The following is a 27,431-nucleotide window of genomic DNA, read 5'->3' on the forward strand; positions in this document are numbered from 1 at the left end:
CAAGCTTTTAAATCTTTTAATATTTCCACAGTTTATTTACAAAAGTGACAGTGGTTGTGTGACATAAACCATGATTGTAAAATTAGCATGAGGAACAGATGGATACCAGAAGCATATGCTTACATAACGCTGATATGAGTAACCAACAACAGGAGAGCAGGTGGACTTCTTCTTCTATGAATGTCTTCATTTTCTCTCTGCAAACAATGTTAGCATCACAATGTCTGTACCCCTTCCTGGACCAGCTGCAGTGTGTAAGTGACTGAGAGGTACAGTAGGATGCATACAGTATAATGCTTAACTATTGGCTGGAAGGACATCTGGAAAATGATCAGTAGTAATTCTGTGGTTGTTGGAATTTTATGTTTCCAGATTCCTGATGGTGCCGAGCATTACAGTGGAGACGGCTTTAGATGTTCTGTGATCTACTATGGGCGACAACAACATTCTAATGTAGATATTCTCTGATATATAATTTTAGGACACACAGTCTGCAAACATTTTGGCACAAATGTAAAGGCTTAACTTAATTCTACGACTTTCTCCTGAACACAATAAATAAAGGATTCTACAAGGTCACAGACTAAAACACTCACATAAAGGCGGATTGATAATCTTATCTGCGAGAATGGGTACTTTTTACATCACTGTACGAAACATCTAGGCACAAACTCAAATCGTAACGCATCTGTGACCAAAGTGAATGGAAATACAGAAACTCACTTCTCAAAACTTCAATGTCAGCATTTGCAGTTGTTTTTGGATTTCATTCACATGGAAGAGTGTGGAACCCTAAACGATTAGGATTTGAACCATAGAACGGCATCGGTTCTACAGCTAGGCAACTGAGAGTGCACACTTGAATGAGTGTTTGAGACAAAATATTACCAATGATGAAACTACACTAACAAGTTAGGATAATACTCCTGATGAGAACGTGTGACGGACCAAAACGAAAGCATTACATTTAGAACAACATTAACACAGGAGGCTCTTTTATGTTCAGCTGTTTCCTGACACAGTGTAACAGGTTGTTAAGACCTTAAATGTAGCTTATAGAATAGACTGACTGTACAAATCTCAATGTAAAATGTCTAGCGTCCTGTCAGAAATTCTGTACAAAGTCATAACAGTTCATTGCTTAACCAATGGCTTGTACCATACAGTCATTTTACCGACTTCACCTTTTTATTTTAATTGCATGAACCGAACAGATGTGCATTCTGACTCTTATAGCATCATCATTATTAAACTTTACAATGGTATCTAGAAGTTGATTTCAGCGCTTGTTTTTCAGAGACCTATGACCACCCTTAATGATAAAACGGGTTCCCCACACCAGAAGACAAATGAGTTAAAATAAGCAAACATCGGACCTGATCTGATTCAAGTATCTCTGTCCTGTCCACCAAAGTGGCTCCCAGTAACCACAAAGCTCTACCTATCCCAGGCAGACACCTAGCTACATTAACAACATGCTCCGACCAAATAAGCACTTCAGACAAAACCCTCTCCGCTCCAATGCAAACAGCGCTTTTAACCCCTCGCTGTCCTCTCTCCCTCTATATAATTTATGGCCCAGACTGACTCTTGACACCCACCAACCCCAGGCATGTCTGGAGTTGATTACATCTATTAGTTAAAAGCCACTGCGACTACACTCAACCTGTTTCCACAGTCCCTGAGCACCCATCGTTTCATTTCACATCAATATTTGTGTTTCCAGTTTGTGTTTTAACTATATAAAGCTATCGTAGCATCTTTTACTCGTGCACTGACGTGTGTTTTCTTCCACATCCTCACCTATAGATACAGATGTGATTACTTTAACAGTGTTCACTTAAATATCCCACTTTCCCCCCCACCCACTCACCGATCACTTTTTGTTCAAACAATACTTTTAAACTACTGGGAAGAGAGACCAATTGACTTTGAAATGTCCATACCGAGCATTTAGACGGTGCTCTCTCAGTTGTCATCGAGCTAAAAACGAGAGGAGCCATTCCACGTCCTGGTTGATATCTCGAATCAATATCTGAGATCTATTCCCCCTGGATTGATAGCAGCCCCAGGGGTCTACCTAACAGCCCTCATTTGGCTGTCTGAGAACACAGCAGCATGTGCCTCAGGGGAACATCTGAGGCGTGATAGTTTGAAATCCCAGCAGTCATCATCATTGTCACCCACACAGAGCTGGCAGAATTTGCTACCAAACCCTGACAGGAGTGCAACTTCATGCAAAACCATAAGGAAACCAACCACAACTCAAAACAAAACCCCAAATATTTGAAGCGCAAATCATACAAAAGCCATGACCGGGAACAGTGTCATGGACATAAGCTTTGTTTTCAGGTTGGAGTTCCCAAGTTCATGTGTACAGTACAGTATATACAGAATGATCTGCTTGAATGGAACAGCAAGGGAGAAAGCACAGTAAGTCATTCCTTTGCAGTCGTGAGGGAAATCATTGGGTAATCACAGCAGTTTTATACAGAACAGACAGAGCTAACAGACACATCTTGCTCTTTTTTTCTTGCAAGGTGTAATGAAAACATTTTTAGTTCACATAGTGAAATCCTGTTAAGTAACAGCATGCATTACTCTATGTGCTAATGCCTTGGGGGTTGTTGTCACTGAAGCATTTCCAGCCACATCCACTCTTCTCTGACGGTCTGCTTACTGCGCCTGCAAGCACACAGGCTGGGGGTTATTACACACAGGCTGGGGTTTATTAAAGCCAGGCTGGAGGTTATTACACACAGGCTGGGGGTTATTACACACGGGCTGGGGGTTATTACACACGGGCTGGGGGTTATTACACACAGGCTGGAGGTTATTACACACAGGCTGGGGGTTATTACACACAGGCTGGGGGTTATTACAGCCAGGCTGGGGGTTATTACACACAGGCTGGGGGTTATTACACACGGGCTGGGGGTTATTACACACGGGCTGGGGGTTATTACACACAGGCTGGGGGTTATTACAGCCAGGCTGGGGGTTATTACACACAGGCTGGGGGTTATTACACACAGGCTGGGGGTTATTACACACAGGCTGGGGTTATTACAGCCAGGCTGGGGGTTATTACACACAGGCTGGGGGTTATTACACACAGGCTGGGGGTTATTACACACAGGCTGGGGTTATTACAGCCAGGCTGGGGGTTATTACACACAGGCTGGGGGTTATTACACACAGGCTGGGGGTTATTACACACAGGCTGGGGTTATTACAGCCAGGCTGGGGGTTATTACACACAGGCTGGGGGTTATTACACACAGGCTGGGGGTTATTACACACAGGCTGGGGGTTATTACAGCCAGGCTGGGGGTTATTACACACAGGCTGGGGGTTATTACACACAGGCTGGGGGTTATTACACACAGGCTGGGGGTTATTACACATAGGCTGGGGGTTATTACACACAGGCTGGGGGTTATTACAGCCAGTCTGGGTGGGATTATGGGTCCTTTTAGTCTCAGAGTCTGACTAGTCATATTTTTTTTAGGTTGCAAATGTTTTACTGCTACAATGTCAGTCACTTGAACATGATTTTATACCATGGTTTCATAACAAGTCAGTTTTTTTGTGTAGCAAATGTGGGACATCATCCAATATAGATATTGTGTCATTAAACATAGAGAGGAAACATACTTTACACTCTGTTTATTCTGCGTCTGCAGGAAGAAAACAAAGAGAGCCATTTTCAGTGACATTCAAATGTCATTTTACTAAAGCACCACATAATCTACGTCTTCATTCTACAATAAATTCAAATCAATTGTATGAATCCCCTAAATACATTCAAGATGTAAACTCTGTGTGCACAGTTACAGAGGAAGTAGTGAGTGAAGCGAGTGGTTGCAATCTCTAACAGGAGGTATGTGATGGCTGAAGCCAGCGTGCTGCTGGTCCCAGACTCACCCCTGCCTCCACCGTTCCGCATGTGGCTTTCCTCTTCCTCGGCAGCATCATCTACTACAAATACAGACCAGAGGGTTCAGCCATGATGTTCTCGCTCTCTGTGGAACAATACGCCCGGGGGCAGATAAACAGACCGCGTGACTTTCAACTAACCTGAGTGGAGCTCTTTCACGAGGGACGACATGGTGTTTGTGATAGAGTCTGCGGCCACCAAAAGGTCATTCCGTAGATTTCTGGGGACACCTGATGCAAAGAAAGAAAATAAACAAACTTTCATCACTGGAGAGAAATACAACGATCAATTACTCATAGGCATTGACTACAACTAGCAATTTATTGGCAGTGGTGGGTGGCATTTGTATGAAGGAGAGATTCTAACACATTTGGCTTTAAAAAACAAACACAAAACGGTCTGTTACGAATGAGGCTGCAGCAATGCTGAGACGACGTAGGGAGGAAGGAGGAGAAAGGGGACAACGACACGCACTCACCCTGAGCGAAGGCCTCCAGCACGTCGCCCCCCACCCCTGCGAGGCAGTCTTGGGGGGTGTGGGTTGGGGTGGAGCCTGCTGAGGTGGAGCGTATGGGCATGGGCATGGAGCAGCCTGCACCGTGGCTGGGGGAGGAGTGGGGTGAGCCCCCTGTCTGGGCCTGCAACACAACCAGCACGAGCGGGTCAGATGAGAGGGGAGGGTCAAGTCCAAGCTTGAAGACCTCGCTCAGAAACCTAGATTGAACACTTAGCTTGAAGACCTAGCTTGGAAACCGAGCTTGAACACTTAGCTTGAAGCCTTACAGTGGCCTGAGACCTTACCTTTAGACTTCGATGATGGAATAGATTAGCATTAGCCACGATCATCATCGCTGCCTAAGAGGAAAGACAAGCTTGAAGACCAAGCTTTAGACTTAGCCATCAGCTTCAGCCTTATTAAAAACCCAGAATAAACACACGAGTGCATATCCACCCAATCACCATCCACAGCAATGGACAACCCAGATGGGCGAGGAGGCTCAAGATGGGAGGATCCTGGAAGCTGCCGGGCCCGTGTCCATGCACAGTGTCTACAGAGCAGCCTCACCTTCTGGAAGCTAACGAGAACCATGTGTGTGTTGGAGAGGCCATGCCTGGGAAGGCTTGGGTGCTAGTGAAAGGGGCACTGTGTCCTAGGCCTGGGATTGGTGCAGGGCCCGGGCCAGGACCGTGGCAAGAAGCCAGGCAGCAGATGGCCAGCCAGACTGCAGTCACATTAGGAACAGGGCTGTAAGCTTGGATGAAAGGAGCAGGTCTCTGTCACTTGGAGCAGAAAAACAAAAGTCTCTCTCTCCTTATGTTTTTTTTTTCACTTTAACTCTCGTTTTGTTTCTCTAAGAATCAGAATTCGGTTTATTCGCCATGTATATTACAAAACAAGAAATTTGCTGTGGCAGGAAGGTGTAGACAATAAACATATACGGATCTTAAATTAAGGACAAAAGTACAATATTTAAACTAATTCTTAGAACTAAAAACTAAAATATATATAAGAATTTGAATGAGCAGCATGAGTGGGCAAAAGGTGTCTTGTGCGTAGTGGATAGTGTGCGTAGTGCGTAATGCGTTCTTTCTTTCTTTCTTTCTTCCGTTTCTCTCTCCTTCTCTGATTCTTTCACTCAAAAGGTCTTCGCACTGCGTTTTCTCGTAATCGTCAGCCTAAAAGTTTGGTGGCTCTGATTTGTCAAAAAAACTATGGATCTATGAATACGAAAAACACAGAAAACCAAACCAAACTTTTTTTTGACGGCCGAAAGTCTCAGAGGCAGTGTGTAAGTGAGAATGACATAACGTGAGGTTGTATTTCTTTTTTACCTTTACTCTCAGTTTCTCACTCTCACAGTTTTCTCCCACATTCACCTTCTCTCCCTCTCCCTCTTACTTTTGCAGACCTACCTGAGTGAAGGGTTTGACCTCAGTCTAAAGTCTACAGTCTGTGTTATCTCACTGAACCAGAGAGCAGCTGTGCAGTATTGAGGAGGCTCCATCCTTCATAACGTTATCAGATCAGTCCGAACATCAGTCAAAGGTACAGGGTGGGAAGAGCCTTGGTAATGTCATAAGGAGCCACTTACTGCCTGCTTTTGCTCCTCGTCCTGGCAGAAAACAGGAAGCAGGAAACAGGAAGCAGTGAGAGACAGGAAGAGGGAGAGAAGGGGGTGAACACAACAGCCACACAGAGGAGAGAGGCAGGACAAGGTGTCTATTTAGGTACAGAGATGTACTGTACAATATCGATGCTGCGGAAGAGACTGCATACACATAACTCAATCAAGTGAACATATATCAGTCAACAGTACAACCTCAGTATTCAAGCGGTAATGCAAAACTTTATGAACAGTAGACAGCGTAAACATGACGACCTTAGTCGTAGCCAGTGGTAGTAAGGGTGTGAAATGGTATCAACAGTCGACAGTGTGAACGCGGTGCCCTCAGTCCTAGCCGGAGGTGGGAGTGATAAAGTGTGAGGTGTGCAAGAGAAACAATCACCTCTCCTACCTTCAGCAGCCTCATCAGTCCTTCCAGCTGCACCATCAGCTCCCTCCTGCTCTCCTGCAGTGCTGACATGCGCCTCTCCAGCTCATCCTTCCTGTGTCTGTTACACACACACGCAGGCATACGCACACACACGCACACACGTCAATCTGGTGTCAGAGCTCTGTCTGATGCTGTTCCTTGTTTACAGTTCCCGATGAACCGGCGAGGGCCTGGTCTCATCACCACCCCCTGGTGGTCAAGAGCGTGTACTGTCCGTCCACTTGAGAGACCCAGAGCTGCTGAGAGCCTCTCAAGTCCATCTGCTCGCCTCCTGCCTGACTAAACATTCAACCCTCACAAGCATCTGCTGCCTGAGGCTGTCAGGATTGTCACGTTCCTGTGAAGGCTGCACTGCCGGCTAGCAAACACACTGCGCCCTGCATGCTGGCCACCAGATGGTGATTATCTCTTCGATTTGAATGTACAGGCTGATAGTGCTGTTTGTGATGGACTCTGGGGGGTGTCGGTCACAATGTTGGTTCAACAGGTTTGTGTCCTGATATCCTGTCCTGGATAACTTCACTCAAGTTCAGAGTCCATTTTCAATGACAATAAAACAGTCAAGCCATTGGCCACTTTCTGAGCATGAGGAACAGTACCCGAGTCCTAAAGCTGTAGCCAGGTATGGCTGCTGTGGGTGTGACTGCATATGCGTTTGTATGTGTGTGTATGTGTGTTGATGTGTATATGAGTGTGTGTGTGTATATGTGTGGTGATGTGTATATGTGTGTGTGTATCTGTGTGTGTGTGTGTATGTAGGTGTGTTATGTATGTATGTGTGTGTGTGTGTGTGTGTGTGAGAGAGAATGTGTGTGTGTGTGTGTATGTGTGTGTGAATGTGTGTATGTGTGTACGTGCGTGTGCGTGTGCGTGTGCGTGTGCGTGTGTGTGTGAGAGAATGTGTGTGTGTGTGTGTGAGTGTGTGTGTGTGTGTATGTATGTGTGTTATGTATGTGTGTGTGTGTTTGTGTGTCTGTGTGTGTGTGTGTGTGTGTTAGAGAGTGTGAGTGTGTATGTGTGTGTGTGTGTGTGAGAGTGTGTTTGTGTATGTGTGTGTGTGTGTGTGTGCGTGTGTGTGTGTGTGTGTGAGAGTGTGTGTGTATGTGTGTGGGTGTGTGTGTGAGAAAGTGTGTGTGTGTGTGTGTGAGAGTGTGTGTGAGAGAGTGAGTGTGTGTATGTGTATGTGTGTGTGTGTGTGTGTGTGTGTGTGAGACTGTGTTTGTGTATGTGTGTGTGTGTGCGTGTGTGTGTGCGTGTGTGTGAGAGTGTGTGTGTGAGAGTGTGTGTGTGTATGTGTGTGTGTGTGTGTGTGTGTGTGTGAGAGTGTGTGTGTGCGTGTGTGTGTGTGTGTATGTGTGTGTGTGTGAGAGTGTGTGTGTGTGTGTGTATGTGTGTGTATGTGTGTGTATGTGTGTGTGTGTGTGTGAGGACCTGAGGAGGCGCAGCTCTGCCAGCAGGGTGGGGTTGTGCTGGGCCTTCTCAGGCGTGGGCTGGGAGGCCTGCTCGTGCTCCAGCCGCAGCCTCTGGATCTCCTGGAGGATCTCCCTGAGGGACCAACGATTCAAAGCAAACATCCACTTAGAATGGGAATCCATTCAGCCATCTCACTTTCAGACTGCTTATAGTATCATGTCCTGTATTTATTTAGCCCAGACTTTATCCAAAGTGATGTACAGGGAGACTTGAACCTGCGACCTCTTGATGTGCAGTCAAAGTTCTACTAGTGACCGATCCCCTGTTTCAAAACAAGACTGCGATATTCAAACATGGCTTCACCTGTTTTTGTTTTCCAGCTCGGCTATCAGCTGTCTCTGCTGCTTGTTGGCATCGAAGTTGAAACTCAGGTCTGTTGGAGGGCATTGCTGAAAGACAAAGCAATCAGGGGTGAACAGACAAATTGAAGACATCAAACATGATTTAGTGCAAAATGACTGGGGCGTAGGGAGACTTTTTAATGGCCAGGCTTAAACAACAGGGGCCCTGGCCGCAATTTCGTTTGTCCTTCACTTTGAACAATGAGCTAGGTTACTGCAGCTGCATGTTCAGCCATCGTCCTGTTACACCACGCTTTCTTGTCAGATCGCTCGATGTGAGGCACTGTGGAGTCGCTCACTGTGGAGTCGCTCACTGTGGAGTCGCTCACTGTGGAGTCGCTCACTGTGGAGTCGCTCACTGTGGAGTCACTCACTGTGGAGTCACTCACTGTGGAGTCACTCACTGTGGAGTTGCCTGCTTCGGCTGCAAGGCGCGCAGCGTAGCGAGCGATGAGGCGATGCTCCTCATCCAGCCTGCTGGGGCTCTCCAAAACACTGCCCCGGAGGGAGGGAGAGAAGGAGGTAGAGAAGGAGGGAGGGAGGGAAGGAGGGAAGGAAGGAGGGAAGGAGGGAAGGAGGGAAGGAGGGAAGGAGGGAGGGGATGGATGGAAAGAGAGAGGGAGGGAGAGAAGAAAAGGGAGGAAGGGTGAGGGAGAAAGGGAGAGGGAGAGAGGGTGAGGGAAGGATATAGGGAGAGGGAGAGAGGAAGGGAGGAAAGGAGAGAGAGAGGGAGGCAGGGAGATGAAGAGAGATAAAGGAGATAGGGAGAGAAGCAGGTTGGGGTTTAGAAATAAGGAGGAAGAAAGGAAAACAGAAAAACAGAAAGAAAAATGAAACATTTCAAACACACTTTAATGCCGTTGAAAGACTAATATACAGTAAGTGGAGTTACAGTAGCCTTCTGTCACTCCTAGTTGAATAACAATGACTAAAATGTAAATGACTAAAATGTAAATGTAACAATGACACAGAAATACGACTTCAATCTTGTTTTACTGCACATTCTGGCTGTCGTTCTGTCTGGACTTCCTGTCAGAGCCGGCATCAACGTGACGGTGTCTGTCTGTGGTGCTCAGTGACAGAGCATTATCTACTGATGATGTCAGCTGATGCAATGGCTACAATGGCTGACCTCACACAAAATGACAAATACAAACTCCCAAGGGCCCTCATGCGGCAGGCTGGATCAAACCCTCGTTTGAACTGTTTAGCATTAACTGCAAAGGTCAAATCCGTCTGTGACTTTGGTTGTCCCACTGCCGGGTGTAGCATATGGATAAACAGCTGATTGGACATATGTTGTTTCCCCTCAGAGAGTGTTCTGCAGGGTGAGTGAAGGAGAGCCCAGATGATGCTCTGCCCTCTGCTCTCTCAGTACAGCACTCTCTCTCTGACTGAGAGAGGAGTTAAGAAGCCAGTTCATATGGCTGCAAACCCTGTGCATCAATCAGCCCGGAGTAGGTACCATCCGTCCAGATACCGCAGCGGGAGTCTCCGGCCTACTCAGGCCTGTGACTAAAGTTATTCATCATCAGACATCGGAGCCCCCCTCCACTGCCAGGCTAAGAAGGATGAGCCCTATAGATCCCATCTCTCCAGAGGGACGTTCATCTCTAGACCACTACGTGTCTTCGCATTGTCAGAGGCTTTCCCGGCTCCAATCAATCTCCAGTGGGGCCAGTATCCAAGCACCCTCCTGGGCCGGGTCAAAACCAGGGTGTGTTTCCATCACAGCCCTTTGATTGGCCCAGACAGCCTGATTAACGAGTGCCAGCCCCAAAAAACAAACACAGAGAGATAGTGTGTTCATCAGTCCGACTGCAACACTTAGGATGTTACATGGCGATCAATGGGACATTCAACACAGTATTTTAGGTAAGAATAGGGGAGCAGAGGGTAAGTTATTGTCCTCTACTCAGTAATGACAGGGCTATTGACTCCCCTCCATACAAACAACTAGTCCCACACCTAGAAGTCGACCTACAGATTTCATATCCAGTGACATCTGGTCGATACTCGGTTAACTCCAAATTAAAAACGATCAAGCTCGGCAGCAAAGGATTTTTTCTTTCTTTTTTGGCGCTGTGCTTCTGCCTGACTAACAGCTCATAAATAGTGAGGTGACACCTTGTCCTTGAGGCGAAGCTGAGCGATGGTTGCAGACAGCGAGGGGACATGTCAGCGTACACTATACACAAACGGAGTCAGGACAACCACCTCTGGATTTAGCCAATCAAATGTGTCGTGCAGTGAGTGGCAGACAGGCGTTGTGTGCTGGGTTGAGTTTGCGTCACACGTTCTGGAAGAGGATGCTTCAGGAAAATGAAAAGTCTGGATGTTTTCTACGGTCTATGACGGGGTACGGCCCAGTGGGAGAGACTGAACAGTGGTCCTCTGGAGTGTCGACAGAAGTGTGGCATTGTGCTGGAAGCCACAGGGCTAATCCAGGAGAAGAGAAAAGAGGATCCTGGAGAAGAGAGGATCCTGGAGAAGAGAGGAGACGAGAGGAGAAGAGAGGAACTTGAAGAAGAGAAAAGCCTGAAGAAGAGAGGAGACGAGAGGAGAAGTAAGAAGAAGAGAAGAAGAGAAGAGCCCGGAGAAGAGAGGAGAAGAGAGAAGAAGAGAAGAGCCTGAAGAAGAGAGGAGAAGAGAGGAGAAGAGAGGAGAAGAGAGGAGAAGAGAGGAGAAGAGAGGAGCCTGGAGGAGAGAGGAGCCTGGAGATTTCTATTATTCATCATTGTCAACTCCCAGTCCAGTCACAGCAACACAGAGGCAGAACAGAAAAAGAGTTATTACACAGATCCGTATTTACAAACCTAATGTGACAAGAAGTCAGCTCGCATGGTCGCTATGATAGAAAGTGACTTCTTGTTCCGCATTAACCCCAGAGTACCCCACTCCCCCACCCTGCTTGCCTTAGCCCTTTTCTACCGACTTCCACTCCAACACTGTGAACCGTATCAAACTGACATGGCGTGAATAGTTCACGTTTGATTTCTGGCCTAAAAATGGATGGGAACATGGATTTGTTGCTTCTGGCGTTCCCCAGGGGTGGAGCAGAGTCATCAGCAGAGCATAACATGACAGCGCCAGAGCAGCGATGAGTCACAGAGTCTAATGTCAACATAAAGGTTATCAGGGTTCTTAGACTGGGCGGTCAAGAAGGGGAGAGTGTCTCCTAGCAAGACGCACTGCTGTGTAACCGTGTCCCTCTGACCCTCCCCCTGGTCTGGAGACACAACACTGGCCACTGTTTGCTGCCCCCCAGGGCCCGAGGCTGAGGGTGGGTGGGCATTGTGTTGACATGTTGTTGGCATCTGGCTTTGCCCAACAAGATCCTTACTACTAAGCCCACACAACAAGGAGGAGCACAGGGTGTTTGCCTGCAAGGTCCCATATCGACATGAGAGTTGTGTTGATATTATGTTGGTGGTCAACATGGACACAGTCTTTCCTATGACACGGTACCGCTCTGCTCGATCCTGTCACCACACAGTGACGACAGCCACAGGAGTTTTTGTTGCAAAGCTCTACTAGGAATCATCTTCATTTAGCCTGGCTCCCAGGATACACAACACTTTATAACACAGCCACACACACACACACACAGATACACACAGGATACACACCACCACTTTGTAACACACCTCCCGGCACACACACTGGACCAGCCTCTCTTTCTCTGCACAGATTACTGAGAGCACAAGTGATCCACTGGAGAGCAGCGCCAGCTCACTGACGTGGTCAATATTGAGCTGACGCAGTGACACCGTCAGCTCCATGTTAGTCAGTGAACGGATGGGGGATTTAGCGTGGAAGATGGCATTGTAAATGATTTTGAAACAATCCAGAACTATAATGTCCCTATGATCTGCTTCGTTACCACAGAGAGGATTCAAATGAACATGGCCTTTAACTGACTGGGGGGAGTTCTTAGTGATCTGTTTATATGGCTCAATGTAAAAATCACTGCCTATTAGTCAGAAGAGCCCTCAACGTTAGACAACACAACGTCTTTTTCCCTCCCTGGCACACTCACTGGGGTGTGCTCTAATGCAGAAACGGTGAGTCGCAGATCACAATGGAGTAGAGATTGGAATACAGTTGCTTTGGTCGTTTAATTTAATGTGATTTGTAAGCTTGTTGAATTTCAATACATAAAGTAAATGACTATACACTGCAGTGGTGTGCTACTTAAAAAACAGTAACTGTTGGTGCTCTGTAACTGGTTGGCATTAGAGCTATGACCGTAGAGTTGAATAACTGTTTAATGTAAGTACCATTCTGTAGAGACTCAGTTGGTGATTGACAGCTATACTTAAGGGAACTTACCTTTTGGTAGGAGTAGGTGCCGCAGAGGACATGAGCATAGTGTCGTTCATGTTGTTGGCCACTGGCTTCGGCTGACTAAAAACACAAGATTAGAGGTCTTTAATACTAAACTGCATAACTATTTATTGACCTGATCATACCCCTTCTCAGCCCTACACAGTCCTACACAGGCCTACACAGTCCTAAAGAGCGCTACACAACCATGTCACAGTCCTACACAGCCCTAAACCGTCCTACATAGTCCTACACAATCCTGTCACAGACCTACACCATCCTGTCACAGTCCTACACAGCCCTACACAATCCTGTCACAGTCCTACACAGCCATACACAGTTCTACATAGTTATACACAATTCTACACAGTCCTACACAGCCCTGTCACAGTCCTACACAGTCCTACACAGCCCTACACAGCCCTGTCACAGTCCTACACAGTCCTACACAGCCCTGTCACAGTCCTACACAGTCCTACACAGCCCTGTCACAGTCCTACACAGTCCTACACAGCCCTGTCACAGTCCTACACAGCCCTACACAGCCCTGTCACAGTCCTACACAGTCCTACACAGCCCTGTCACAGTCCTACACAGTCCTACACAGCCCTGTCACAGTCCTGCACAGCCCTGTCACAGTCCTACACAGTCCTACACAGTCCTACACAGCCCTGTCACAGTCCTACACAGTCCTACACAGCCCTGTCACAGTCCTACACAGCCCTACACAGCCCTGTCACAGTCCTGCACAGCCCTGTCACAGTCCTACACAGTCCTACACAGCCCTACACAGCCCTGTCACAGTCCTACACAGTCCTACACAGCCCTGTCACAGTCCTACACAGCCCTACACAGCCCTGTCACAGTCCTACACAGTCCTACACAGCCCTGTCACAGTCCTACACAGTCCTACACAGCCCTGTCACAGTCCTACACAGTCCTACACAGCCCTGTCACAGTCCTACACAGCCCTACACAGCCCTGTCACAGTCCTGCACAGCCCTGTCACAGTCCTACACAGTCCTACACAGCCCTACACAGCCCTGTCACAGTCCTACACAGTCCTACACAGCCCTGTCACAGTCCTACACAGCCCTACACAGCCCTGTCACAGTCCTACACAGTCCTACACAGCCCTGTCACAGTCCTACACAGTCCTACACAGCCCTACACAGCCCTGTCACAGTCCTACACAGCCCTACACAGCCCTGTCACAGTCCTACACAGCCCTACACAGCCCTGTCACAGTCCTACACAGCCCTACACAGCCCTGTCACAGTCCTACACAGTCCTACACAGCCCTGTCACAGTCCTACACAGTCTTACACAGCCCTGTCACAGTCCTACACAGCCCTACACAGCCCTGTCACAGTCCTACACAGTCCTACACAGCCCTGTCATAGTCCTACACAGCCCTACACAGCCCTGTCACAGTCCTACACAGTCCTACACAGCCCTGTCACAGTCCTACACAGCCCTACACAGCCCTGTCACAGTCCTACACAGCCCTACACAGCCCTGTCACAGTCCTACACAGCCCTACACAGCCCTGTCACGGTCCTACACAGCCCTACACAGCCCTGTCACAGTCCTACACAGTCCTACACAGCCCTGTCACAGTCCTACACAGCCCTACACAGCCCTGTCACAGTCCTACACAGTCCTACACAGCCCTGTCACAGTCCTACACAGCCCTACACAGCCCTGTCACAGTCCTGCACAGCCCTGTCACAGTCCTACACAGTCCTACACAGCCCTACACAGCCCTGTCACAGTCCTACACAGTCCTACACAGCCCTGTCACAGTCCTACACAGCCCTACACAGCCCTGTCACAGTCCTACACAGCCCTACACAGCCCTGTCACAGTCCTACACAGTCCTACACAGCCCTGTCACAGTCCTACACAGTCTTACACAGCCCTGTCACAGTCCTACACAGCCCTACACAGCCCTGTCACAGTCCTACACAGTCCTACACAGCCCTGTCATAGTCCTACACAGCCCTACACAGCCCTGTCACAGTCCTACACAGTCCTACACAGCCCTGTCACAGTCCTACACAGCCCTACACAGCCCTGTCCCAGTCCTACGCAGCCCTGTCACAGTCCTACACAGTCCTACACAGCCCTACACAGCCCTGTCACAGTCCTGCACAGCCCTGTCACAGTCCTACACAGTCCTACACAGCCCTACACAGCCCTGTCACAGTCCTACACAGTCCTACACAGCCCTACACAGCCCTGTCACAGTCCTACACAGCCCTACACAGCCCTGTCACAGTCCTACACAGCCCTACACAGCCCTGTCACAGTCCTACACAGCCCTACACCCCTGTCACAGTCCTACACAGCCCTACACAGCCCTGTCACAGTCCTACACAGTCCTACACAGCCCTGTCACAGTCCTGTCACAGTCCTACACAGCCCTGTCACGGTCCTACACAGCCCTGTCACAGTCCTATGCAGCAATGTACAGTCATGCCACCAAGGAACAGGGACATTCTATTTTGATGAATCAGAAACCCTGACGGCTGAGCCGAGGGGAGTCCTCCTGATGTGGTCACACAACACGTCTGCACGCTCCTCAGGAGACTGCGATGCCACCAGGGAGGCAGGCACAAGTCCATTTGTGGCGTTGGCGTTTTTTAATGCTATTAGCTCAAGGCTGATTAAAATGAGCAAGAGGAACAAAAAGCAGACCAGAAATGTAATTAAAGATGAAGAGGCAGAGGACCTGCTAAAGGTGACTTTGCAGATGATTTAGGAAAGTAAACAGAGATCTTGGCTTCATCTGGCTTCAGCATCAAAGCTTCCACTGCTGCTGGCTCTGCCTCTACTCTGCATCTGTCAGTGTCCCTGCCTCTGGCTCTGCCTCTGGCTCTGCCTCTGCTCTGCTTCTGGCAGTGTCCCTGCCTGTCTGTTCTGTCTCTGCCTCTGCCTCTGGCTCTGCCTCTACTCTGCATCTGTCAGTGTCCCTGCCTCTGGCTCTGCCTCTGCTCTGCTTCTGGCAGTGTCCCTGCCTGTCTGTTCTGTCTCTGCCTCTGACTCTGGCTCTGTCTGCTCTGCTTCTGGCAGTGTCCCTGCCTCTGTCTGTTATGTCTCTTTCAGTGTTCAAACTCCATTCTACCTCTGTCTCAATCTATATGTCTACCTGTCTGTCTGTAACTCTGTTTCTGCTACCTCTATTCTGCCTCTGTCTGTATCTCAGTCTTTGTTTATTTGTCTATTTCAGTCTTGTCTTGGCCTCTGTCTCTGCTTCTGTCTGTGACTCCTCGTCTGTTTGTGTCCCAGCCTCTGCTTTTATCCCTCCCTCTGTCTGTCTGCCTCTCTGTCTATCACTGCCTCTGTCTGGGAAGAAGCACACATCTCATTAGTTGATCTGTGTGTCGGGCTGTGCACAGCTCAGGTTGTCCAACTTCAAACCAGAATGTATTAGAACTGACAAACAGACTCTGACTAGACATCCTCTAACAGTCCCACAGTCTCTCTCTCTTTCTCTCTCTTTCTCTCTCTTTCTCTCTCTCTCTCTGTCTCTCTCTCTCTCTCTCTCTCTCTCTCTCTCTCTCTCTCTCTCTCTCTCTCTCTCTCTCTCTCTCTCTCTCTCTCTCTCTCTCTATCTCTCTCTCTTTCTCTCTCTCTCTCTCTTTCTCTCTCTCTCTCTCTTTCTTTCTCTTTCTCTCTCTCTCTCTCTCTCTCTCTCTCTCTCTCTCTTCTCTCTCTCTTTCTCCCTCTCTCTCTGGTGGCATAAACCAGGGTTTGTTTCTCATGTTTTTCATTACCATTCCAACATTATTACTATTTCCCAACTAATAAAGAAGAAACATTGCGATCAGCATATCATCTCTCCAGTCTACCCACATCTGAAAATGCACGGCTGAATCTCTCATGAAGACAGTATTACATGATCAAAACAGAAACAAATCTACAAACCAATCGTACAGTCTGTTTCACACCGACACATAGACAATTCCAATACAAAAACATCAACACCTATCCAACATCCCATGTCCTGCATGCTCTGCATCCCCTCAGCTGTCCTGGAGCCAGAGGAGAGGGCCCAGGCAGAGAGAGAGGGAGAGGGGGCAGATCTCACTCACCTCCTGCAGGGTGGAAAGCACCAGAGTGGACAGCCAGATACATCCACGCACTGCCCCGGCCAGATGCCTTCTGCGCTCTGGTCCGCCTCAGAGCATCTCAATGTACTACACTGCTGCCATCTCCTAGGGAACGCTCCAGTCACATGACTGGATGACGACAGAGACTCTCTCTCTCTCTCCCTTTTTCCGCCTGCTCCACGCACCCCTATTCCCCTCTTCCCTCGTTCCACTTTCTCTCCCTCCCCCCCCATCTCCATCTCTAGCATATACAAACATGCACGCACACACATGCACGCACACACAAGCTATGTGTATGGGCCAATACCTTTTGAAGGAAATATCTCACCTTTATATTCCTCCACATCACACGTTTTCTGCATTTCCCTCAAGTGTCCCATGAGACAGAAGCACGCATCCTCTTCAGAATCCCATTTCCATAATTTCACTCCAGCACACTTATCCACAGTGGGTTATGTAACATACTGTACATTTCACTCACTATCCTCTTACAAACAATCGCCACGGCTGTTTATAACCCATACCAAAAATAGCCCTCATCTCTGGCACGTTAAGCACAGTCAAAAGCAGAAGGGTTGAGGGTGTTATGTAAAGACACAACTGTTTATTTTCCTGTTTTGTCGGAAGCGTGCCCAGACCCCATCCTCTTTTCTCTGGGTCTCCACATGTGTCATGTCTCATAACTAACACTGTCTGATGCCTGGTGGGCCTCAGCACCAGTTGATAAATGTCACAACTTTGGGGAAAAAATAGAGCTGCACTCAGACGTTGCGGGAACTACCACTAATCTTGCTGACTTGTCTCTGTCATCTCCCTGTCTCACTGCCATCTTCACGTCTGTCAGCATCTTCCTGTCTGTCTGTCTGTCTGTCTGTCTATCGGTCTGCCTGTCTCCATGTCTGTCTGTCTGCTACATCTCCGTCTGTCTGTCTGTCTGTCATCTGTCTGTCTGTCTGTCTATCGTTCTGCCTGTCTCCATGTCTGTCTGTCTGCTACATCTCCCTGTCTGTCTGTCTGTCTGTCTGTCTGTCTGTCTGTCTGTCTGTCTGTCTGTCTGTCTGTCTGTCTGTCTGTCTGTCTGTCTGTGATCTGTCTGTCTTTCCGACAGCACTATTTGCATGACTGCATTTGATCACTGGGTGCCCAGACAATAAAAAACATAAACCCATGTAGCCTCCTGACTTCCTTGTGATGGTCGCCCCCGTTCTCTTTCCTTGTCTGCCCGGAAACCTGATGGATCGTGGATCATCCAGAAAAACTAAATACAGCACACTTTTGTTTTATGGTACGCATTTCTTTTATGCCACAAATGAAATTTGACTGGACCTGGAGAAGGTGCTAAGGTATAAAACAGATACAATGATATTGTAGTTTATAAAGTTTGGGGGTGATGCATGCTGTGAATGTAAAGGTTCTACTATAATATCCATGCTCAGTATAGACTGCTTACGTCATTCCTCTATCAGGTTTGTTGTCTGTCACTCACACTGACAGCAACCCAAAAACAGAGAGACAGACCATACTTCAGAGAACCACAACTGAGATTCTGTATACAAATCTCCTGGAATAGAACGGACTGGTCGAGAAGATCTGGAGTACTTTACTGCTCACGTGTTTGCTTTTAGACACAGAAAAAAACATTATAAGAGCTCCTTCTGAGACACCATGCGCTCCCAGAGAAGAGAGAGAGAGAGAGAGAGGGAGAGAGAGAGAGAGAGAGAGAGAGAGAGAGAGAGAGAGAGAGAGAGAGAGAGAGAGAGAGAGAGAGAGAGGAGAGAGGGAGAGAGGGAGAGAGAGAGAGAGAGAGAGAGAGAGAGAGAGAGAGAGAGAGAGAGACTCTTAGTCGTCGACTAGGAGTCTTGGCTGTCTCCTCGGCTTAGGAGTGTGATTAACCTTGATGTTTCCCCTGATTCTGCCAAGCCCACTGAGCCAGCTCCAGGAGCGGGCTCCAGCCGTCAGACAGACCTGCGACACCCCGCTGAAGGACATCCGTCCTGGGTCACGATTCAGCCAGCGCTGGGCGGCAGGGCGCGGAGGACTCAAAAAATGACAAACAGACTCTGATTGGGAACTGCCTGTGCAATACTGATGCTAGTTTGATATTCAGGCAGTGTTTGCCAATGTATGGGAAATTATGTCTGCTGAGGAATTTCCTTATCGACTGTCGCAAGGTTCTTGTGGATCACATCCAAGTGTTTCATTTCAGATTAACAACACTAAATTAAACTGTAGTTTACTCTATGTAGTTAGTCCTCCCTGCATCACATGCTTGACAGAATTTGGCATTGCTTTGAGAGTTTTAATTTCAATTCTGCCATCCTAGCAAACCTGAGGAAAACAAAATCATCACCACCATTATCCTCCCTGCTGTGATTAAATGAGTTATATTACAGAAGATAGAAAACCAGAATCAGAACGCTGATTATTTTGTACAAGAGTCATTTGCTGCATTTATGTTCGTCTGATTAAACATTCAAATCAAACATGTGAGCTTCTCAGCCAAAACACAAAATAACTACGGTTCAAGTAAAGAGCAGATGGAGATGACAGGAAGTGGTGTTATAGTAAATCTTGCATCACAGACATCACAACAGAGACACATTTTAAAAACAAGGGGCTAATATTAGCCTCCAAGACAGCCAGCCATAACAAAGTGTGAGGGTTCGGGTGGCATACTGTGTCCGTGGGCACCCTCTCCTGGGAGGTAGGCCCAAGGACACCGAAACTACCCAATTAAGCAACCAGGTGTTATGAATAAACCTTGATTGTGTTTTCTTTAAAAAGGCCCCCATAAGGCGAACAGGAGAGAGAGGTGGAGGACCGCGGAGGACGCAAGGAAGCGGAATACTTGTGCTACCTGAGGCTGAAAGATCGTCTGTAGTTTCTTTTGTTTAGAGAAAGAATTTTGCTTTGACGTAAATTTGTTTTTTTTCTTTGCTTTCTGAACGCCTAGTGCAATGAATTCTCCCGATTGGGAGGAAAACAATACGACCAATATCGAACCTGTATGACCCATCTCCGAGTCTCCTTTATGCTGTCTTGCACCCGGGGAACGTATTTGGTGACTGATCTAGTACCACCAGCCAGCAAATTGTACAAAAGCTTCTGGCTACACACTACCCAGCCGTGGCTAAATGCCATAGAGAGCGTGAAACTAGAACTTTACCCATTTGAACCCTCAAGAGATGTCTGAAAGTAAAACCCGATGAGCTCACAAGGTGTCCTGGGCTGAAAGCTGTCTGCCCGCGCGCCATGAACCTCGGCCTTAACAAGAGCCCAAAGTCTCAAGAGAACTCGCTTGAAATTCTGGCCTGTGCACATGAAGCCGAGCTTGTCACAGCTAATCAACGTCCAGCGCAGACACGGTTGCAGACACGGTTTACAGCTTATTGAAGATACTTGAGGGGGGCTGGCGAAAGATTCATATGGAAACAATGCCAGATTTAGAATATGTTGTTTAAATCATTATTAATCTATGCATATATAATGCAATTTTATGCTACATATACTGCACTGACTAATCTAGTCTCCTAGACCTTTTGACAAGCTGACAAAGCATAGCTGCGGACAGTATGTTTGCAATAACCTACATTTTCCATTCATCTCAATGCAAAATTCACAGCTTCACTTCAGCATGGAGTAAAATGTTTCTCCCACGAGGCTTGGTCACTGCTTTGCAGCAGCAGTTTAGAGCAGCATTTACTACACGGGGAAACAGGAAACCTCACACAGTTCACCCATACCTCATCAGATGATACAGTCCGTGGTTTCAGAATAGAGGTTTATGGTGGATGCGGTCCGAGCAGTTTGCTGAAGACGAGAGGGTTTTAATCTCCAATGCACGTGTGTGTGTGTGTGCATGTACTGGTTGTTTGCTTATTGATGTGAATTGTGCTTTAGTTTTTTTTTATCTGTGTTTATAGACATACACCTAGTTAAAAAGCTCCCATGTTTAAATACATTTATGAAACTAGATTTAGTGGATGTATTTGATGAGCGCTGCTGTTGGTTGGCCTGCTGTATGGCTTGTATGAGAATGTTGGTCTGTGTGATCTGACTCAGTATCCCTTACAACAACACATTCACAGAAGCACATAGATGGACATGCATGTTGTCTGACCGCAGCTAGGCAAGGGGGATTTCCTGTGTAGTTGTTTCTTAGGACGTTTAATGTCAGTGGACACATCTGAGATGTTGCTCAGAAGCTTTCTGACTTGATACTAAAATGTCCTTTATTCATTTATACAAACTGAATTGCTATAGTTTCAGTTGGAAATCAAAAAATGAATGTAAAATGTATATAAATACATCATATGTGTGTGAGGTGTGTGGTACGTACATGATGAGTGAGGTGTGAGGTGTGTGGTACGTACATGATGAGTGAGGTGTGAGGTGTGTGGTACGTACATGATGAGTGAGGTGTGAGGTGTGTGGTATGTACATGGTGAGTGAGGTGTGAGGTGTGTGGTACGTACATGATGAGTGAGGTGTGAGGTGTGTGGTACGTACATGGTGAGTGAGGTGTGAGGTGTGTGGTACGTACATGATGAGTGAGGTGTGAGGTGTGTGGTACGTACATGATGAGTGAGGTGTGAGGTGTGTGGTACGTACATGATGAGTGAGGTGTGAGGTGTGTGGTACGTACATGATGAGTGAGGTGTGAGGTGTGTGGTACGTACATGGTGAGTGAGGTGTGAGGTGTGTGGTACGTACATGATGAGTGAGGTGTGAGGTGTGTGGTACGTACATGATGAGTGAGGTGTGAGGTGTGTGGTACGTACATGGTGAGAGAGGTGTGAGGTGTGTGGTACGTACATGATGAGTGAGGTGTGAGGTGTGTGGTACGTACATGATGAGTGAGGTGTGAGGTGTGTGGTACGTACATGATGAGTGAGGTGTGAGGTGTGTGGTACGTACATGATGAGTGAGGTGTGAGGTGTGTGGTACGTACATGGTGAGTGAGGTGTGAGGTGTGTGGTACGTACATGATGAGTGAGGTGTGAGGTGTGTGGTACGTACATGGTGAGTGAGGTGTGAGGTGTGTGGTACGTACATGGTGTGGGGCTGGTCCTGGGGTCTCTCCGCCTGCTCAGGGAACACGGGGTGGGGGGGCTCGCCGATGGGGACACACCCCAGAGACTTGCTGATGGCGTGGCTCAGCTTCTTAGCTGGTGACTTCTGCAAGATACACCCAGACAAAATGACCACTGTCACCTCACACTGTTCCTCTCCAGTGTTTTGGTCACGAGATTATGGAACTAATTCACCAACTGTCATTATCCAGAGGTAATTTCTTTTTTGAGTTTGGCCTTAAAATGCATGAATCTCAATTTATATTGCACAGTATGGGGATGATGACGAGTAAAATACGACTCTAAATATTACCAAGCACATATCTTTTAATTGACTTCTTTGTCCAGACAGTTTTCCAGTTTATGTACTGTACACTCTGCCATTGTATTGCCGTCATGATGCCCCCACATAATCATGCTTATCTGGAGCGCTGTGCGGGTGAGGGATTGGGTGAGCGACCAGAGCAGTCTGGTCCCTTGCTTCAATTTGAAACACACTGATTGAGCAGTGGGATAATGACACTGCAGTGAAAACCGCTGACAATTCAATCAATACTATTTTATCTGCTGAGTAAATGAATAAAACCCCATGAAATCTGTTCCAGAGAAAGTCTCAAATTCCAAGAAGACTTCACACTGGTGGTCAACTAGCATGCCGGTACATAGACACAATCACACCCTCTCTCTCTCTCTCTCTCTCTCTCTCTCTCTCTCTCTCTCTCTCTCTCTCTCACTCGCGCTCTCTCTGTCACTCACACACACACCCACACACTCTCTCTCACACACAGACACACACACAGTGTGTAGCGTGCTGCTAAACATACCCAGGAAGAGTGCTCCTTCATCTGGTGCTGGTTGCTATGGGGACCATTGGCATGGCCACGCCAGAAGCAGCTCTGGCAGAGTTGGTAACCATGGCACTGTTGGCAGCGGTACCGGAAACCCATCATGCTCTCACTCCGGCAGTAGGAACATTCCACTGGATGGAAGACTTGATGAAAGAAAGAAAAAAGCAACCGGAAAATAGAATAGAACAAACAAACAAAAATTAATTACAAAATATGTCGTTATTATTTTAGTAAAGCTATCATGAGCATGCCCTGAAGAGAAGTCTTGTGGTATCGTCTTACCATTTTCAACATTAGCCAGTCGGTGCATGAGAGGTAGCCACACTAGGCACTGCGGGGGAGGGTCGGCCATTAACACATCCAAAAACGTGTTCAGTAGGATCTTCTTCTAGAGACAAACACACACACATGGACTTAGTGAGACGAGATACGGACGCCATCCGCCGGAAGCTTTGTCGGAATGATCTGGAAACAAAGAAACTATGCCCTGACCCTGACACAGTCAAGCCATGTCTGCAGGCCTCTGCAAAGACCTCCCTCTTTCCTTCACTGTAAACAAAGTGCAATCTGAACCGAAAGTGTGCATCTGTTCATTGACTGAATTAGATCAATTAAATTCATGTTGAAATTCCTAAGTGAATTTTGGAAGTGTCTAAATTCCATATTGTGACGTACTTCAGGTGAAACAGGATAGATAGACAGAACATAACGCTGGTAGGAAATTGGTAATTTATATCTTATATGTATGCCGCACCCATCATATTTAGTTTTCCATTTTTTTTAGGTTTACATAATGACCGGGAATGTAATCTAAAAGGGTTAAAAAGATGAATTTCAGCTCGACTTTCAGTCAACGTATGCACACACACACACACACACACACCGAGGGGTTGTGTTACCTGCTGGGGGAAGCACGTGCGTACGGAGTGCTCGGTGTAGCCGAACGACGGCCCCTCAAACACGGCCGTGGGAAGCTTCAGCACCTCCCGCAAGAACTGGTCGAACTTTGCGAACACCATCACCCCACTGGAGTCGGAGATCTGGGAGTACACATCTGAGATACAAAGGCTGACGGTTACAATCCATCCATGGACCAGTTCACAGCAGACCCTGGTTCCAATCTCCCTCCTTCTCGCTTTGGATCAAGTCTTCCGCTAAATAAACAAGAGACTAGTGGCGATGGTTTATAATCTCACATTGTTTAAAAGAGGAAATAAACTAGAGTTACATAACAGATGGAAAATATGAACTTCATTTCTGTCAATATCTTGCAGGGACAAACCTTGTGACAAACAGTACAACACAGGTGACTGTAGTTTCAGGTGAATGTAAGTTTATTTATTGACATGAATGCCTCAACAGCACCCTGCTGTGGATAGTTTAAGCAACTGCAAAGAGACCACTAAATAATGTTTTCAAGATAATGCTTTAGTCAAGACCTGAAATCTAAGATCCTAAAGGTCCTCCAAGTACTACTGAACAGGAGTGCTTGTAGTACACATAATACACATCTGAAATGCCCCCAAAAGAAAGCATACTTACAGCGTAGCTTGTCTACTATTTTCCCTCCACACATGGTAGCCAACATGGACTTCATCGAGAACACAGTCAGTTTCCCATGGCCTTCACTGTAATGTAAGTGAAACACAGTTCATATGAAGGATTTCTCTTGATGACGGTATGGATATGAATGATAGTATAGATTCTCTGACTAACTGTTGCGTGACCAGGTTAAGGTGAATAACAATTTTCACAACTACGTTCTGGTCCTCCCACCCTCTCCTGTTTAAATAAGTATAACTGACACATCAAAAAGAAGACAACAAACAATCTGAATCTATTCAGTCACTTTGCTTAGGCCTCCTTATCTCCATCCTGTCTGTGCTGGTGATAAATGTATGTATACTGATTAAGTGACACATTTTCTCCTGATCTATTTGGACAAATTCCTTAAATGAAATGATCATAGATATACTAAACACCATTAGAATGGTTAGGTCAGACTTAAGTTTGCTCTGTTGACTGGAAATGTGTCACGCTATAGAAACACTTAGCCTGGAACCAGACCAGACCAGTCTGCCAGCTCACGTTTTATTTTCTCAGGCAGATGGGTCTGGCTAACCGCCCATTCAAACAGGTTTCTGTCCGGCATGGTAGGTGCCAGGCCAATCGCGATGACTGTACAGAATAGCAAAGTTGAGGCATTTTCATAAACAACCATGATGACTATTCAGTGCTCTGACTGGTTTTAATCTATGTCATTATATCCAATAGTGTCCTGAGGCCTTTTGATTGGCACCCGATGATAACTTCCAATGGAAGCCAAAAATGAAATGAGAGGTTCCAGACGAATGCACTTTCTTGTTCTGGCGATGCCAAGAAGGGAAAAGCTAGTGTTTCGTGGTAAACAGGTACTGGTACCATACCGAGGATTTTTTTTGCAGTGGTATCATACTGGCATTTTAGGAAGGTAAACTGTACTTTTATGCATCGAAACTGATTGTTGTCCAGTAGCAATAAAGGTGCGTCTGTATCTTTAAGACCAGAGGGGCTGTGTGTGACGTCAAGCCTGTGCTGTGTGTTTGAGCCAAGGGGCCAAAGCAGATGAGAGGCATCGATTAGCAATGGCCACAAAAAAGGTTCCAACTGAAAACAAAAATGACTCTGTCAAGTTAACCCCTTTTTAAAAACGAAATCTTGACTATAGTTTTCAGCATTGTGCAACGTGATACTAGGTATCGGCATCAAAGTCCAGATTTCCGTGACAGGACTGGTGGAATGTACCTGTCATAGGTAGCCACCATGAAGTTGAGCAGCAGGCCTATGGACTGCTCCACGTTGATTTGGTGTGTGGTGGGCAGGCGCTTGTTCAGCTGGTAGTAGATGGATGACAGTATAGTCTCCAAGCGGGAGACGTTGATCTCTGCGGTGTGGTCCAGTGTGTTCAGCCCATTGTCTCGGAAGGCTTCGATCATGTTCCACACGTCCACAAGGTGAACTGATGGGAAATGATAGTCGGTCAACTAACCAACAAATAAACAACCACCCAACCAATAACAAACCAACCACAAATCAACCAACCAATCAATGAACCAATCAACCGATCAGTCCGTCAAACCATGGAGTAACCAATTGATCAATCATTCAATCAATTACACAAATAATCCATCAACTAACTGTACCCTAGGGTAAATTGAAAGAGATTTCCTGTCAGGGGGAATAAAAAATTCAGGTGTACTCACGGTTGCACCTCTTCTGCACAAATCGGAGTTTACAAGCAGTCCTATAGGTTGACAGTCTGATCACATCAAAGTTTTGTGCCCCTGATCAAAATCAAAAGACTAGATTAGTCCCCTGTAAGGATAGCAAATAGAATATGCTTAGTCGTAAATGAAGAATACCCTCAAAGATGAATCCACATTCTGTAGTAAAACAACAAAAACTACAAGAGTACTTGTGAGATCATATACTGTAAATGTGTATTGTATGTTTGGATTTTGTGTAAAATGAAGAAAATGTATATGGAAGGCAGATGTAGTTTTCGTTGTCACTGCCCACATCTAGAGCTACAGAGACGTGTGGGCAGAGAGGAGTCAGGGTAGAGAGAGGCAGAGGAGTCAGGGTAGAGGGAGGCAGAGAGTAGTCAGGGTAGAGAGAGGCAGAGGAGTCAGGGTAGAGAGAGGCAGAGAGTAGTCAGGGTAGAGAGAGGCAGAGGAGTCAGGGTAGAGAGAGGCAGAGAGTAGTCAGGGTAGAGAGAGGCAGAGAGTAGTCAGGGTAGAGAGAGGCAGAGAGTAGTCAGGGTAGAGAGAGGCAGAGGAGTCAGGGTAGAGAGAGGCAGAGGAGTCAGGGTAGAGAGAGGCAGAGAGGAGTCAGGGTGGAGAGAGGCAGAGAGGAGTCAGGGTAGAGAGAGGCAGAGAGGAGTCAGGGTAGAGAGAGGCAGAGAGTAGTCAGGGTAGAGAGAGGCAGAAAGGAGTTAGGGTAGAGAGGGGCAGAGGAGTCAGGGTAGAGAGAGGCAGAGAGTAGTCAGGGTAGAGAGAGGCAGAAAGGAGTCAGGGTAGAGAGAGGCAGAGGAGTCAGGGTAGAGAGAGGCAGAGGAGTCAGGGTAGAGAGAGGCAGAGAGGAGTCAGGGTAGAGAGACGAAGAGAGGAGTCAGGGGAGAAAGAGGCAGGGAGGAGTCAGGGTAGAGAGAGGCAGCGTGGACCTCTGGGTAGAGAGAGAGGCATTGCTGAGGCAGAGAGGAGTCTGGGTAGTTCATCTCAGTCAGCTCCACTCACGCATCTCCATGAAGAGCTGTCTCTTCTCCACCATGGCCTTGCCTCGTTTGCTGCCCTCCTCGATCATCCTGAAGCAGAGGAAATCACCAGCGTGACTTCCTGTCTGACTTCCTGTGTCATAACGACCACATTACTAGAAGAACACTAACACTACTGGAACGACAGTATCGTCACAGGAAGTGCTGACTAAATGTGACGATACATGCATAGGATCAATCATCAAATATTCATGTATTGATTATGCACTTGTCTGGAAGCTTGTCACACAATAGGTGAGAGTTTAGGAAAATGAACAGAAAAAGACTAGTCTGGCAATCTGTTCATGTTACATATGTCTCCTTCACTTAAAATCAATTCCAACGGATATTAAATATACATTGTTTCTCGACCAACCATCAAAATACTGTTCAAATGATACACGTCTGATCCTTGCTTCTCTTCTGTACTTTCTATATGCACTCTTTGTATGTTGCTTTAAATGTGCTT

General features: G+C 47.0%; 1 protein-coding gene across 1 annotated transcript; it reads right to left on the bottom strand.

Annotated features, from left to right (window-relative positions):
* Positions 1 to 1,891: 1,891 nt before the first annotated feature.
* Positions 1,892 to 27,012, bottom strand: dtnbb (dystrobrevin, beta b). Its single transcript, XM_084683196.1, has 19 exons — positions 26,946 to 27,012; positions 25,914 to 25,994; positions 25,456 to 25,669; positions 24,214 to 24,299; positions 23,571 to 23,725; positions 22,954 to 23,059; positions 22,648 to 22,814; positions 21,805 to 21,929; positions 12,643 to 12,717; positions 8,715 to 8,805; positions 8,273 to 8,358; positions 7,928 to 8,041; positions 6,458 to 6,554; positions 6,034 to 6,054; positions 4,419 to 4,578; positions 4,081 to 4,170; positions 3,928 to 3,981; positions 3,658 to 3,680; positions 1,892 to 2,685 (listed from the first exon to the last, which is right to left on the bottom strand). Exons 1-18 carry the CDS (start codon positions 27,010 to 27,012, stop codon positions 3,670 to 3,672), a joined length of 1,800 nt encoding a protein of 599 aa, XP_084539322.1. The 3' UTR covers positions 1,892 to 2,685; positions 3,658 to 3,669.
* Positions 27,013 to 27,431: the final 419 nt, after the last annotated feature.

This window comes from Hypomesus nipponensis, chromosome 3 (genome assembly GCF_054491055.1).
Source record: "Hypomesus nipponensis isolate SF chromosome 3, ASM5449105v1, whole genome shotgun sequence".
Taxonomy (NCBI): Eukaryota; Metazoa; Chordata; class Actinopteri; order Osmeriformes; family Osmeridae; genus Hypomesus; species Hypomesus nipponensis.

Coding starts and splice junctions, on each gene's coding strand:
- dtnbb (XM_084683196.1), bottom strand. CDS start 27,012: ATGATCGAGGAGGGCAGCAAACGAGGCAAGGCCATGGTGGAGAAGAGA. Junction 25,995..26,945: donor ACAGCTCTTCATGGAGATGC/GTGAGTGGAGCT, acceptor GATTTTGATCAG/GGGCACAAAACTTTGATGTG. Junction 12,718..21,804: donor CAGGACCAGCCCCACACCAT/GTACGTACCACA, acceptor TTGTGTTTTTAG/TCAGCCGAAGCCAGTGGCCA.